Source organism: Phyllobates terribilis, unplaced genomic scaffold (genome assembly GCF_046119375.1).
Source record: "Phyllobates terribilis strain yellow unplaced genomic scaffold, ASM4611937v1 Scaffold_3__8_contigs__length_932513732, whole genome shotgun sequence".
NCBI lineage: Eukaryota > Metazoa > Chordata > Amphibia > Anura > Dendrobatidae > Phyllobates > Phyllobates terribilis.
This window is the reverse complement of record NW_027362763.1, coordinates 102,390,976-102,404,969: the sequence shown is the minus strand read 5'-3', so window position 1 is coordinate 102,404,969 and position 13,994 is coordinate 102,390,976. Positions and strand designations below refer to the sequence as shown.

The window sequence follows — 13,994 nt, the reverse complement described above, 5'->3', positions numbered from 1 at the left end:
ATATATTTTTATTATATTTTTTTCTTAATTATTGCAGCTTTTTTTTCCTTTTTTTTTATAAACAAATCATCCATTTTCATGAACACTTAAAGAAAAACCCCACATTTATTATCCCTGCATCCTTAACGAGCCAATCTAATAGAGTATTATTATATTTCTCCCATCTGGGGAAAAAAAAAAAAAAATATATATATATATATATATATATATATATATATATATATATATATATATATATATATATATATATATATATATATATATATATATATATATATATATATATATATCAGACTCACTTTGTTTTTCAAAGAATTCTATGAACCCCAAAATGCAAGTGACAGAAACTGAGGTAAGAGGTCAGTGACTCCTCACTGGTTGCTATGGTAACGCTTTTGGAGTGTTTTCTCCCAATGCACAGAATTAAATGTCTTTCTCTCCTTTCCTCCGATCCAAGAGCTCAAAGCAGGAGGCTCCTCCCCTCATACCGCCCCCTGCAGGCCGCTATATACGTATATACACTGAATGGGAAGGAAAGGGATAGATTACATACATCTCATTGGTCGCTTCGCATCTCCCATGTTCTTGACTTCAGTGGCTTCCCGTAGTAGCCGCCGAGGTGATCACTGCGCATGCTCTGTGTCTGACAGTCGCATGGGACAAACATGGCGGCGTGCAGGAGGTCACTGCTGTTAGTGCGGTACCGGGCAGGTGAGGCTGGCGACGTGCGATATGTACGCGGTAGTATGAAATTACACGTGTGTACAGTGCCGTGTACAGATCTCCGCTTCATATAGCATGGCAGGGGATATACACAGAATGGTGCAGAGATATACATTCACAGTGCACAGAATATAGCGAGGGTGTGATTTTATAATATGTGTATATATCCTCATATTAGAGATTGTATACATGCACACAGATATATATATATATATATATATATATATATATATATATATATATATATATATATATATATATATATATACGGGTGGACACCACCAATTGCACAATCAGTCAAAAAGGGAAGGGGAAAAAAAAGTTGTGAATAAAAATTAACTTTTATTGATTATATAAAATCTCTATAAAATGTGAGCTAAACCATTCATCCTGTAACGATGTATATAGGGTCACTGCTAAATCTATATAAGTTGAATAGCTGTGATCCTGTAGATCCCGGAATATGTAGGACAGCAATAGAATTATATGATTCCACAACCAATGTCCCTTTAATTAAATGGTTGGGAAATATATCCAGCTAGGAATCTAGGTGTACCTGTCCCCAAAAATATATACAGAATAAAAGTGACATCTACACCAATATCGTGGGGAACTATATGTAATGAGAGCACCCGCTGCAATCCTCATGTACAGGGCAGAAATTACCTGTGAATCGCTATCATATAGAGTCATTATTAATAGTGCCGGTATTATAGGAGCTGACACGTCATTAATAGGGATCGCACCGGTATTGCATGCGATCATACATGTCAGTTATGTGGGGACATGGGTCTCAATCACCACAGTGTTCACACAAGGCAGAATGTGGCACCTTGTCATTAGATGAATGATCACCTGTCCACACAATAGCTCCTGACAAGGAGCAGTGCGGTCTCACAAATTGATCGCGTGCACGTGGTACGCACGCGGTCTGTATAGCCAGAGACAATCAAGCTCCAGAGAGACACTGCAGAAATCTGCTATTCATGTCAACTGGCACGCCAGAGACATGAGCGGCACATGGGGACAGGACATAGAGAGCCTAGTAATGTTGTCACATATATTCACAGGACATATCGTCCCTGACGCGCGTTTAAGCCGGTACCCCCGGCAAACATGCGTCTAGGTACACCTAGATTCCTAGCTGGATATATTTCCCAACCATTTAATTAAAGGGACATTGGTTGTGGAATCATATAATTCTATTGCTGTCCTACATATTCCAGGATCTACAGGATCACAGCTATTCAACTTATATATTTAGCAGTGACCCTATATACACCCTTACAGGTAGAATGATTTAGCTCACATTTTATAGAGATTTTATATAATCAATAAAAGTAAATTTTTATTCACAACTCCCCCCCCCCCCCCCCCTTTCCCCTTCCCTTTTTCACGCATGTTAGCGATATATGCATGTATGTAATCTCTAACATGCGTACAGTACAGACCAAAAGTTTGGACACACCTTCTCATTTAAAGATTTTTCTTTATTTTTATGACTATGAAAATTGTACATTCACACTGAAGGCATCAAAACTATGAATTAACACATGTGGAATTATATACTTAACAAAAAGGTGTGAAACAACTGAAAATATGTCTTATATTCTAGGTTCTTTAAAGTAGCCACCTTTTGCTTTGATGACTGCTTTGCACACTCTTGGCATTCTCTTGATGAGCTTCAAGAGGTAGTCACCGGAAATGGTTTTCACTTCACAGGTGTGCCCGGTCAGGTTTAATAAGTGGGATTTCTTGCCTTATAAATGGGGTTGGGATCATCAGTTGTGTTGTGCAGAAGTCTGGTGGATACACAGCTGATAGTCCTACTGAATAGACTGTTATAGACTGAATAGACATGATGCACAGGTATCACAGAGAAATATAGGTATACAACACAGAGCCCAGCCTGCCCCTCATCCTTCACGTACGCGAGCAGAGTACGCAGACACGCACATATACATACACATACAGGCATATTTGAAGACAAATTCATAAAAACAGACACAAAACAGACGTAAATATACGTACATACAGACACACCGCTATTCACATCATACACGCACACATTAGAAATATTTTTAATATGGGGATTGGGAAGTCGGCAGCAAGCCTCACTCGCCTGTGTCCCATCCAGCTACTCTGGGATGCGGCTGTGCAGGGCCGCTGGATTGTGTTTGATGGCCGTCACTTTCACAGACATGGCCCTGGACCATCAGGGGGGCCCACTCAATCAGGGCCCGGGCCGCTCCTCCAGCAGCTGTGCAGGGCTGCTGGTGCTGTTTGACGGGCGTCACTCTACCAGACATGGCTGCGCTGTGTGTCTGTGTCTGCTAGTAATGACGTGGCCGGGGTGACACACAAGCCAAATTAAAGGTTCAGTGCCGACCCTGCCGCGTCATTACTAGCAGACACAGACACACAGCGCACTGCACAGCCATGTCTGGTAAAGTGACGCCCATCAAACAGCACCAGTGGTCCTGCACAGCTGCTGGGGAGTTGCTCAGGCCCCAATGGAGAGTGGGCCCCCCTGATGGTCCAGGGCCCTGGTACTTGCCCGGGTGCTGACGCCGGCCCTGCTCTCTGGGATCACATGAAGAGACAGAAGGATCTGCACAAGCCTCATACACAGAAGATCTGGGGTCAGTTCTTCATGATATGTGGAGCAACCTCCTGCCGAGTTGCTTAAAAAAAAAAACCCGTGCAAGTAACAAGTACTGAGAATTGATGAAGGTGAAGGCCGGTCACCAACTATTCATGTGATTTAAATTTATCTTTTAACTTTGTATTTTGTTAATTGATGATAATAAACTATTAACACTTTTATTTTGAGATCGTTCTCACTTTGCAACATTTTTATCACACCTGTCTAATACTTTTGCACATTGCTGGATGAGTGACCTGAGGCCTTGATTACCTGTAATGTCTAACAGTATTGTACCGCTAATAGCGGCAGACCTCACGGCCACTATGGGGCTGGTTGGGGGAGGCTGGGGTTCCTTTCCGCATGGAGCACCCCACTCCCCAGCATCACAATGTCAGTGGTATCTGGTGGTGGAGGACGGAGCAGTGTGCTCCCTGTGCCACCTTTCAGCCTGTGCGCCTGGTGCTGTGATGTGCCAGGATCGTGCCTGCTGCCCGGAGCTGCGGTCCACACACTGCACAGAGTGGAGCTGTGCATTTTGTCAGTACTTGTATGGGATTTCACTGTGAGGGTATCATACTGCCTGTGGGAGGCATTTTTGTAGACTTCATACTCAATAGGGTCCATGTAAGGGGGGTGTCATAGCGAGGGAGAACACTAAGGGGCTTCAATGCGGGTAAAATGACTGTAAGTGCCGTAATACATGTCCCTTTTCCTCTCTTTAAAAGTTAGAAGATGTGTTCAATGCAGGGCTGTGGCGTTGGTAAGCCAAACCTCCGACTCCTCAATTTCCACGACTCCGACTCCCTCATACACGGCTCATGTTTAAGTGATAAATTTACTGTAGCCGAGATTCATCAAAGTCTAGACCCCGAGATCAGGAATAGGACAGACATTTATAGGACATTTCAGAACTTTCCCAAATTCTTATGGAAAAATATTCCCCACAAACTGCATTGAACGACTGCACCCAATTTATTATATATTTTAGGAGTTGGTCCATTTTTTCCCGACTCCACCAAAATGGGCTCCGACTCCACAGCCCTGGTTCTATGACGGGGCCTACACCACCAAATATTTTTTGGGAGGAACAGAGGGGGGCCCAACTATGTGGCCCCCTGATTTCTATTTATATGTCCCTGTTACTGAATGATCCAAAATTCAATCCTTCCCTTCTCTTTTCCTTCCAGGAACTTTGACCCCTGCCCGGCTCCTTAGTGATGGAGAATCTACAACTTTCAAGCCTCCCGTGAAGCCAATAATCATAGATAAGAAAGCGTCAGAAGAATCGCAGAAGAGGTGAGCTCTCGCTTTATAATGTCATTTATGACCTGCGACTGTTGAGAAACTACGACCCCCATCATGTATTGATAATTGCAGGGAAATCTGCTGTTGGGTCTTGGTGTTTTGGGCCCAGCAGTGACATAACGTCTACATTCGTTCAACCGCTGTGCTCAGTGATTGACTGCAGTGGTGATGCGTCCTATTGATGTGGCACCACTGCTGCAGCCAAAACACTAAAACCCGGGTACCGGAAGGGAACCTGTACTGGACCTGGGGCGGTCGAGTACCTGCATTTTGTTATTTAGGTTACGGTATATAAGATTGTTTGGAGTCCACTTTCCTTAACTGGGCGATTCTTCTAGGTGAAAGTTTTATCGACATGATTTTGGAGGACATAGGATGTTTTCATCTCTTCTCATTGCATTTTTTTTGCAGCATTACGGCAACTGAAAATCTGCAATTTTTGTTGTTTTTTTTTTTCCTTTAAACAGCATTTACCAGTCAGGTTAATACATTTTATTTTATCAGTAATAACACACACTTTATTATGATTATTATTAATAATAAAAAAAATATATGAAAGTATAATTTTTATTTTTTCCCCTCCTTTTAAAAGTTTTATTTTTTAGGGTATTTGGACTTGCAACCGTCTGATCGCTTGTACTATATGCTGCAATACCCCTGTCTCTTGTTTTATCAGTGATAAAAAAAAAAAAAAAAACACAACCAAAAGTGTGTTATATCTCTGATAAAATAGGAGACTGAGGTATTGCAGCATATAGTACAAGCGATCAGACGGTCACAGATCCAGGTTCTCTAAGGGGACTTAACTTTTACTCCTCTATTTTTTTGAAAAATATTTTAAATGAAAAAAAACAAAAGTCTTAATTTTAAAATTCTTTACACCTATATTTTTATTTTTTATTTTTTTTAGTCCCCTTAGGGAACTTGGACCTGCGACCGTACACTATATGGTGCCATACCAGTCTCCTATGAATGTCAGGCTGGTCTTACAAGGAGCATCGTCATGGCAGGCACAGGGGTCTTCATCAGCCCTCAGTGGTCTTGCCATTGACCCCTGATGGGTGGAATGTTGTAACCCCGGGACTACGCTCCTGGAAAGGCCCATGTCCAAGGCTGACAGTGGTAGTTAAGGTGTTACTAGCAGAGAGTGGAGCTCCGCTCGCTGCTGTTAGAGGTAGGTGCTGGCAGTGTAACACAGCCATTATCTGCCCGGTCTGGTGGGAGTTCAGCTTCTGAACAGACATTGGACGTACCAAAGTCTCAATTGATCAATCAGCCAAAAACAGCAAGAAACCCTGATCTTCTCCCGCAATGACGAATATAAAAAAAAATAAAAAATCGCAGATGAAGATACAGAAAATAGAACAGTACGGCTCAGGTGAAAAACAATAACTACCAGTGGGAGGGAAATAGGGGGCAAACGTTATAATGAATTGGGTCCAATATGTACAGAGTAACACTCATCACATCTCCTCACAGCTCGGTGGATCCATTGTATGACAGATTCGCCCCCGTGCTGTGGTTCTTACAACATGTGGAGGAATCTGTATTTTATCCTCACTTGTATATTTTTAACATTATATATATATATATTATAATTTTTTATTTTTTTTTCCCCTCTGTCCAGGTTCTTGAGCCCAGAATTTATACCCCCTCGAAGCAGGAAAAGCCCCTTGAAGTACTATCTGGAAAGACAGGACATGATAGAGCGGAGAAAAGTCATCAACATTCCTGAGTTCTACGTAGGTGCGGGAGACGGTCGCTGCAGTTACATCATACACGGCAGGGGGCATTTGTTTAGAGGGTTGTCCAGGATTTAGATATTAGGATGGGTCATCCATATCAGATCAGAGGGCGTCCGGCACTCGGCACCCCCACCAGCTGTTATCAGTTCCCTTTGAAGTTAATGGGAATTAAGCTGTAGTACCTGAGAACGGCCACTACAGAGTGTATGGCGCTGTGGCATCCCGACTCTGTTCACTGAGCTACGATCAGCTGATCAATGATGGCCCCGTGGTGGTGGGATAGGAAGGAAGCAGGAGCGGTGCAGGGGAGGAGAGGGTGGTGCACATCGTCGCCCCCAGTGTGAATACATGCTGTTATGGTGATGCTTTACATGATGACACTGACCTCTTCTCTGTCGGCTCCCTTCCTCTGATCACAGGCAGCATTCTCGCCGTCACAGTGGCTGATCCTCACGCAAATGGAAAACTCAACAGATTTGTAGGCCTTTGTATAGAACGATCCGGACACGGCCTGGGGGGCACATTTCTGCTGCGAAACATTATTGATGGACAAGGTTTGTATGAATCACATGTTCATAGTTATGTCTGTATTTCTACTGCTACTTCCCAATACTGGTACAAATGAGCTCTGTACAGGTTACAGCACGTCCACAGCACTCACCTGTAGCCGTCCCGTCACAGAGCGTGCTCACAGCACTCACCTGTAGCAGTCCAGTCACAGAGCGTGCTCACAGCACTCACCTGTAGCAGTCCAGTCACAGAGTGTGCTCACAGCACTCACCTGTAGCAGTCCAGTCACAGAGTGTGCTCACAGCACTCACCTGTAGTAGTCCAGTCACAGAGCGTGCTCACAGCACTCACCTGTAGCAGTTCAGTCACAGAGCGTGCTCACAGCACTCACCTGTAGCAGTCCAGTCACAGAGCGTGCTCACAGCACTCACCTGTAGCAGTCCAGTCACAGAGCGTGCTCACAGCACTCACCTGTAGCAGTCCAGTCACAGAGCGTGCTCACAGCACTCACCTGTAGCAGTCCAGTCACAGAGCGTGCTCACAGCACTCACCTGTAGCAGTCCAGTCACAGAGCGTGCTCACAGCACTCACCTGTAGCAGTCCAGTCACAGAGCGTGCTCACAGCACTCACCTGTAGCAGTCCAGTCACAGAGCGTGCTCACAGCACTCACCTGTAGCAGTCCAGTCACAGAGCGTGCTCACAGCACTCACCTGTAGCAGTCCAGTCACAGAGCGTGCTCACAGCACTCACCTGTAGCAGTCCAGTCACAGAGCGTGCTCACAGCACTCACCTGTAGCAGTCCAGTCACAGAGCGTGCTCACAGCACTCACCTGTAGCAGTCCAGTCACAGAGCGTGCTCACAGCACTCACCTGTAGCAGTCCAGTCACAGAGCGTGCTCACAGCACTCACCTGTAGCAGTCCAGTCACAGAGCGTGCTCACAGCACTCACCTGTAGCAGTCCAGTCACAGAGCGTGCTCACAGCACTCACCTGTAGCAGTCCAGTCACAGAGCGTGCTCACAGCACTCACCTGTAGCAGTCCAGTCACAGAGCGTGCTCACAGCACTCACCTGTAGCAGTCCAGTCACAGAGCGTGCTCACAGCACTCACCTGTAGCAGTCCAGTCACAGAGCGTGCTCACAGCACTCACCTGTAGCCGTCCAGTCACAGAGCGTGCTCACAGCACTCACCTGTAGCCGTCCAGTCACAGAGCGTGCTCACAGCACTCACCTGTAGCCGTCCAGTCACAGAGCGTGCTCACAGCACTCACCTGTAGCCGTCCAGTCACAGAGCGTGCTCACAGCACTCACCTGTAGCAGTCCAGTCACAGAGCGTGCTCACAGCACTCACCTGTAGCAGTCCAGTCACAGAGCGTGCTCACAGCACTCACCTGTAGCAGTCCAGTCACAGAGCGTGCTCACAGCACTCACCTGTAGCAGTCCAGTCACAGAGCGTGCTCACAGCACTCACCTGTAGCAGTCCAGTCACAGAGCGTGCTCACAGCACTCACCTGTAGCAGTCCAGTCACAGAGCGTGCTCACAGCACTCACCTGTAGCAGTCCAGTCACAGAGCGTGCTCACAGCACTCACCTGTAGCAGTCCAGTCACAGAGCGTGCTCACAGCACTCACCTGTAGCAGTCCAGTCACAGAGCGTGCTCACAGCACTCACCTGTAGCAGTCCAGTCACAGAGCGTGCTCACAGCACTCACCTGTAGCCGTCCAGTCACAGAGCGTGCTCACAGCACTCACCTGTAGCCGTCCAGTCACAGAGCGTGCTCACAGCACTCACCTGTAGCAGTCCAGTCACAGAGCGTGCTCACAGCACTCCTATGGAAGTCATGCAGCTCACAGAGCATGTCCACAACACTCCTATGGAAGTCAGTCAGCTCACGGAGCATGTCCACAACACTCCTATGGAAGTCAGTCAGCTCCCGGAGCATGTCCACAGCACTCCAATGGAAGTCAGTCAGCTCACGGAGCATGTTCACAACACTCCTATGGAAGTCCGTCAGCTCTTGGAGCATGTCCACAACACTGTCTCATGGAAGTTGGTAAGGTCGCAGAGCATGTCCATAGCACTCTCTGTCATGGAAGTAAGTCAGATCACAGGGCATTCCCACAACACTCATGGAAGTCACTGAGGTCACAGAGTATCCCAAAATAAAAAAAAAACCTCTCCAGTCTATAAGTTCCTATAGTGCATGCGACTTCTGTATCTCTGTATGCTGTTAACAAAAGCTTGGGCAGGGTGACCGCCCCAACAAACAGACTAAATTAATCTTTGCGTCCTATAGAGCTGCGTATCCTCCTCATCCGCTATGCCCCAATGTTTTGTAGGTGTGGAGATAAGGTACGAGATTTACAACCCCCTCATCCAGGAGATCCAGGTGTTAAAGCTGGAGAAGAGAGTGGACGACACGTTGTTCTACCTGCGAGACGCCCTCCCGGAGTACAGCACTGTTGATGTCAATATGAAACCCATTCTTTGTCTGGACCGCGACGTCCCTGTAAACCAGGTGAGCACCTGGGAGCAGGGCAGGAGGATGGTGCACGTCTCCTCAGCCAGGAGCAATATATGGCCGCAACCTAGTGGTATGGGATGAATTAAGTGACAGGTTTTCCTTAATTAAATGCAGTATTATCTTTACAGGGGTTGTCCAGAATGAGTAACTTCTTGTACATTATATACAGTCTTTAAAGGGCTATTTCCATTGTTTAAAGGTATTGCCTATCCATAAAATTGTTGGGGGTCTGATCGCTTAGATCACCACTGCTCCTTTCAGAGTGGAGTGATGGCCACTGCCCCATTCACTGTCTATGAGAGGGCCACAGACATCCGTACTACATTTCTTTTAAAAACTAACAGTCACATAAGGTGAGGGAAGGCACGTGTACAACGACGGGAAGTAGGGGAAGGGAGCCAACAACTAGGGAGAGTGGAGACCCCTAGGCAGATCTAATATCACCCTGACGACCCTATCGTCCCTATATACAGTGGTGGCCAAAAGTATTGGCACCCCTGCAATTCTGTCAGATAATACTCAGTTTCTTCCTGAAAATGATTGCAATCACAAATTCTTTGGTCTTATTATCTTCATTTAATTTGCTTGCAAGGAAAAAACACAAAAGAGAATGAACCAAAAATCAAATCATTGATCATTTCACACAAAACTCCAAAAATGGGCCAGACAAAAGTATTGGCACCCTCAGCCTAATACTTGGTTGCACAACCTTTAGCCAAAATAACTGCGAACAACTGCTTCCGGTAACCATCAATGAGTTTCTTACAATGCTCTGCTGGAATTGTAGACCATTCTTCTTTGGCAAACTGCTCCAGGTCCCTGATATTTGAAGGGTGCCTTCTCCAAACTGCCATTTTGAGATCTCTCCACAGGTGTTCTATGGGATTCAGGTCTGGACTCATTGCTGGCCACCTTAGAAGTCTCCAGTGCTTTCTCTAAAACCATTTTATAGTGCTTTTGGAAGTGTGTTTTGGGTCATTGTCCTGCTGGAAGACCCATGACCTCTGAGGGAGACCCAGCTTTCTCACACTGGGCCCTACATTATGCTGCCAAATTTGTTGGTAGTCTTCAGACTTCATAATGCCATGCACACGGTCAAGCAGTCCAGTGCCAGAGGCAGCAAAGCAACTCCAAAGCATCAGGGAACCTCCGCCATGTTTGACTGTAGGGACCGTGTTCTTTTCTTTGAATGCCTCTTTTTTTTTTCCTGTACACTCTATGTTGATGCTTTTTCCCAAAAAGCTCTACTTTTGTCTCATCTGACCAGAGAATATTCTTCCAAAACGTTTTAGGCTTTCTCAGGTAAGTTTTGGCAAACTCCAGCCTGGCTTTTTTATGTCTCGGGGTAAGAAGTGGGGTCTTCCTGGGTATCCTACCATACAGTCCCTTTTCATTCAGACGGCGACGGATAGTACGGGTTGACACTGTTGTACCCTCGGACTGCAGGGCAGCTTGAACTTGTTTGGATGTTAGTCGAGGTTCTTTAGCCATCATCCGCACAATCTAGCGTTGAAATCTCTCGTCAATTTTTCTTTTCCGTCCACATCTAGGGAGGTTAGCCACAGTGCCATGGGCTTTAAACTTCTTGATGACACTGCGCACGGAAGACACAGGAACATTCAGGTCTTTGGAGATGGACTTGTAGCCTTGAGATTGCTCATGCTTCCTCACAATTTGGTTTCTCAAGTCCTCAGACAGTTCTTTGGTCTTCTTTCTTTTCTCCATGCTCAATGTGGTACACACAAGGACACAGGACAGAGGTTGAGTCAACTTTAATCCATGTTAACTGGCTGCAAGTGTGATTTAGTTATTGCCAACACCTGTTAGGTGCCACAGGTAAGTTACAGGTGCTGATAATTACACGAATTAGAGAAGCATCACATGATTTTTCAAACAGTGCCAATACTTTTGTCCACCCCCTTTTTTAGGTTTTGTGTGGAATTATATCCAATTTGGCTTTAGGACAATTCTTCTTGTGTTTTTTCATTGAAGACAAAATAAATGAAGAGAATAATACCAAAGAATTTGTGATTGCAATCATTTTCAGGAAGAAACTGAGTATTATCTGACAGAATTGCAGGGGTGCCAATACTTTTGGCCACCACGGTAGGTTCCTCACCTATCACCGAGCAAGAAACCTAATCCCTGAACGTCCCAAGAGCTAGGCCCTAGATAGGGAGGGGGAGGGGTGAGCACTTGTCAGGCCCCACTACAAACTAAAGACCACAGGGTAAACAATGGGGATACACTTAGCTTGAGAAGACACCAGAGAGATAACGCCAACTGTCCTCCAAGGGAAGTCCAAGAAGAAACTAGCCAGCTACTAGTACTCCAGGCATGGACAGGGAAACATAGAACTATCACTGGCGACTCTCAAGATACTGAGAGTTTATAACTACCAAGCAAGGGTGTGTCAATTGGCAGCAGAAGGTGGAGGCCGCTGCTGGGTCCTAAAGGGAGAAGGATATCACTGCACTACAGAGATGAGAGGATCAAGAAGGCGTCTGCAGTGACCTTCTACACCCGGATCCAGAGCGACTGTCTGTCACACTTGATACAACCTTGACAGTAACAGTCATTTACATTTTATTTCCTGCATCAATAGTACATCTGAAATTAAGAAGCATTGTAATCTATCTTTTTCTCCTCTTGGACGGACCTTTCACTCTCTATTCTCAATTGATGGATAAAATCTGTATTCGGTGAAGACAGATTTCTACATTACTGAGATGGGAGATGACCGCTGGTGCTTGTAAGATTCTATGCTTTAAGCACCAACTGTCATCTCACATATCAGTAATATTAAAATCTGTCTCTACTGAACACAGATTTTACCTGTGAATTGAGAATATTGAGAATGAATAATCCGTCCAGGATGAGGAAGAAGCTGATCTCTCTGATAAGATTTGAAAAAGTTTCTTATTTTCACTTAGAATATTGATTTATGAAATAAAAATGGTTACTCTTTGAGGAATTGACATGTAAAGGGTTATTCCCAAAATCACAATGAAATGTAGCCTTATAAAAATGTACACATTTATTCATACATTTTAATAATAATTTTTAAATCTGCCCATTTTTGCACATATCAGTAGTGTGCCTGTGTTGTGATAACTAAGAGGAACGATGTATTGCAGTATGAGGCTCTTTATGGAAGAGATAAGGAGTGCTGTACTGGAGGATGGTGCTGTATAAAGAGGGCCTGAGAGGAGTGCTATACTGCAGGATGGGCTTTATATGTAGGTTGGAAAGGAGAGAGATAGGATAGGGCTCTGTACAGAGGGACTGACAGTAGAGATATACTGCAGTATAGGTTTCTGAATATAGGGGCTGAGAGGAGGGATATAGTTTAGGATGGGCCTCTGTATGGAGGGGCTGAAAGAAGAGTTATACTAGAGGATGAGGCTGTACATAGAGGGACTGAGAGGAATGATATATTGCAGGATGGGCTGTGTATATGTGGCATATTACTGCAGGATGAGGCTGAGAGGAGAGAGATACTGCAGGATGAGGCTGTGTATAAATGGGCTGAGATTTTGTGAGCTGGTGAGCTGTGTTTGTGGCCTGCTGCTGCTGACAGATCAGTTTTTGTAAAACTACAAGTGCTTCTCCATTAATGCTTATGACAGAGGATTATCTTCTGCCATATGCATCAGTAGAGTGGCATTTTCAGTTTCACATCACTGATCTGTCTGCAGTAGGAAACAAGTATATTAATTGGATTCCACTCAACAATTTAGTTTGTGTTGTCAGTAGAGTGGGGTGTTGCGTCCCTTGCTAATTGTAGAAGATCACTGTACACTCTACAACAGTTGCAAAGTGACAAGAGTAACTTTTTTGTGACGTACAGCGCAATAAAATAAATGCACTTTACTGTCTCCTTCCCATAAGATGCAAGTAAGGATGAAGCCGCGACCTTGGTCCAAACGTTGGGAACAGGAAAAACACAACATTAAAGGGATAAACTTTGATTACTATCTTCTGGAGAAGCACAAGGAGCGAGCAAAGAAGTCTGCCAGGCCGTGGGAGAAGTATGACATGCTGAAGATATATGACACCAGCAAAATACAAAAGGAGATATTAGAGGAAGTCAACCAAAAACTGACCAGAGCAGCGCGTGAATAACAGAGCAGCGAGGATATTATAATTTGTATCTTGTGAATAAATGCTTTCTACCCTACTTTATTTTTGGTGTCAGTGACTGGCTGTAGAGGTCTTATGTTCTTATGGTCACCCGTCTTTAATTTGCTGGTAATATTTGCCATACATGTGCGCACTTACTGTATGCCATGGGCTCAAGAGCAGAGTACTCTCCATACCGGTCTGTTGTCGGCTGTGTATACAGCCAGCACACGGATGTAACGGCTCCTTGAAATCATGTTTTAGCACATTATATGGTAAAATGAATGGCGTCATTCACAATTACAGCCACAAAATAAACAAGCCCTCATACGGCAACGTCAACGGAAAAATAACCATATATCTCTTGGAAGAAGGCAAAGAAAAAAAAATGCCTCATTAATCCCTTAAGGTCACAGCA

At 44.9% G+C, this 13,994-nt stretch overlaps 1 protein-coding gene across 1 annotated transcript; it reads left to right on the top strand.

Annotated features, from left to right (window-relative positions):
- Positions 1-562: 562 nt before the first annotated feature.
- LOC141257958 (large ribosomal subunit protein bL19m-like) lies at positions 563-13,634 on the top strand. The gene is made up of 6 exons (XM_073672961.1): positions 563-711; positions 4,558-4,666; positions 6,303-6,421; positions 6,840-6,974; positions 9,270-9,448; positions 13,346-13,634. The coding sequence occupies exons 1-6, from the start codon at positions 666-668 to the stop codon at positions 13,577-13,579; spliced, it is 822 nt and encodes a 273-aa protein (XP_073529062.1). The 5' UTR covers positions 563-665; the 3' UTR covers positions 13,580-13,634.
- The last annotated feature ends 360 nt before the right edge of the window (positions 13,635-13,994 follow it).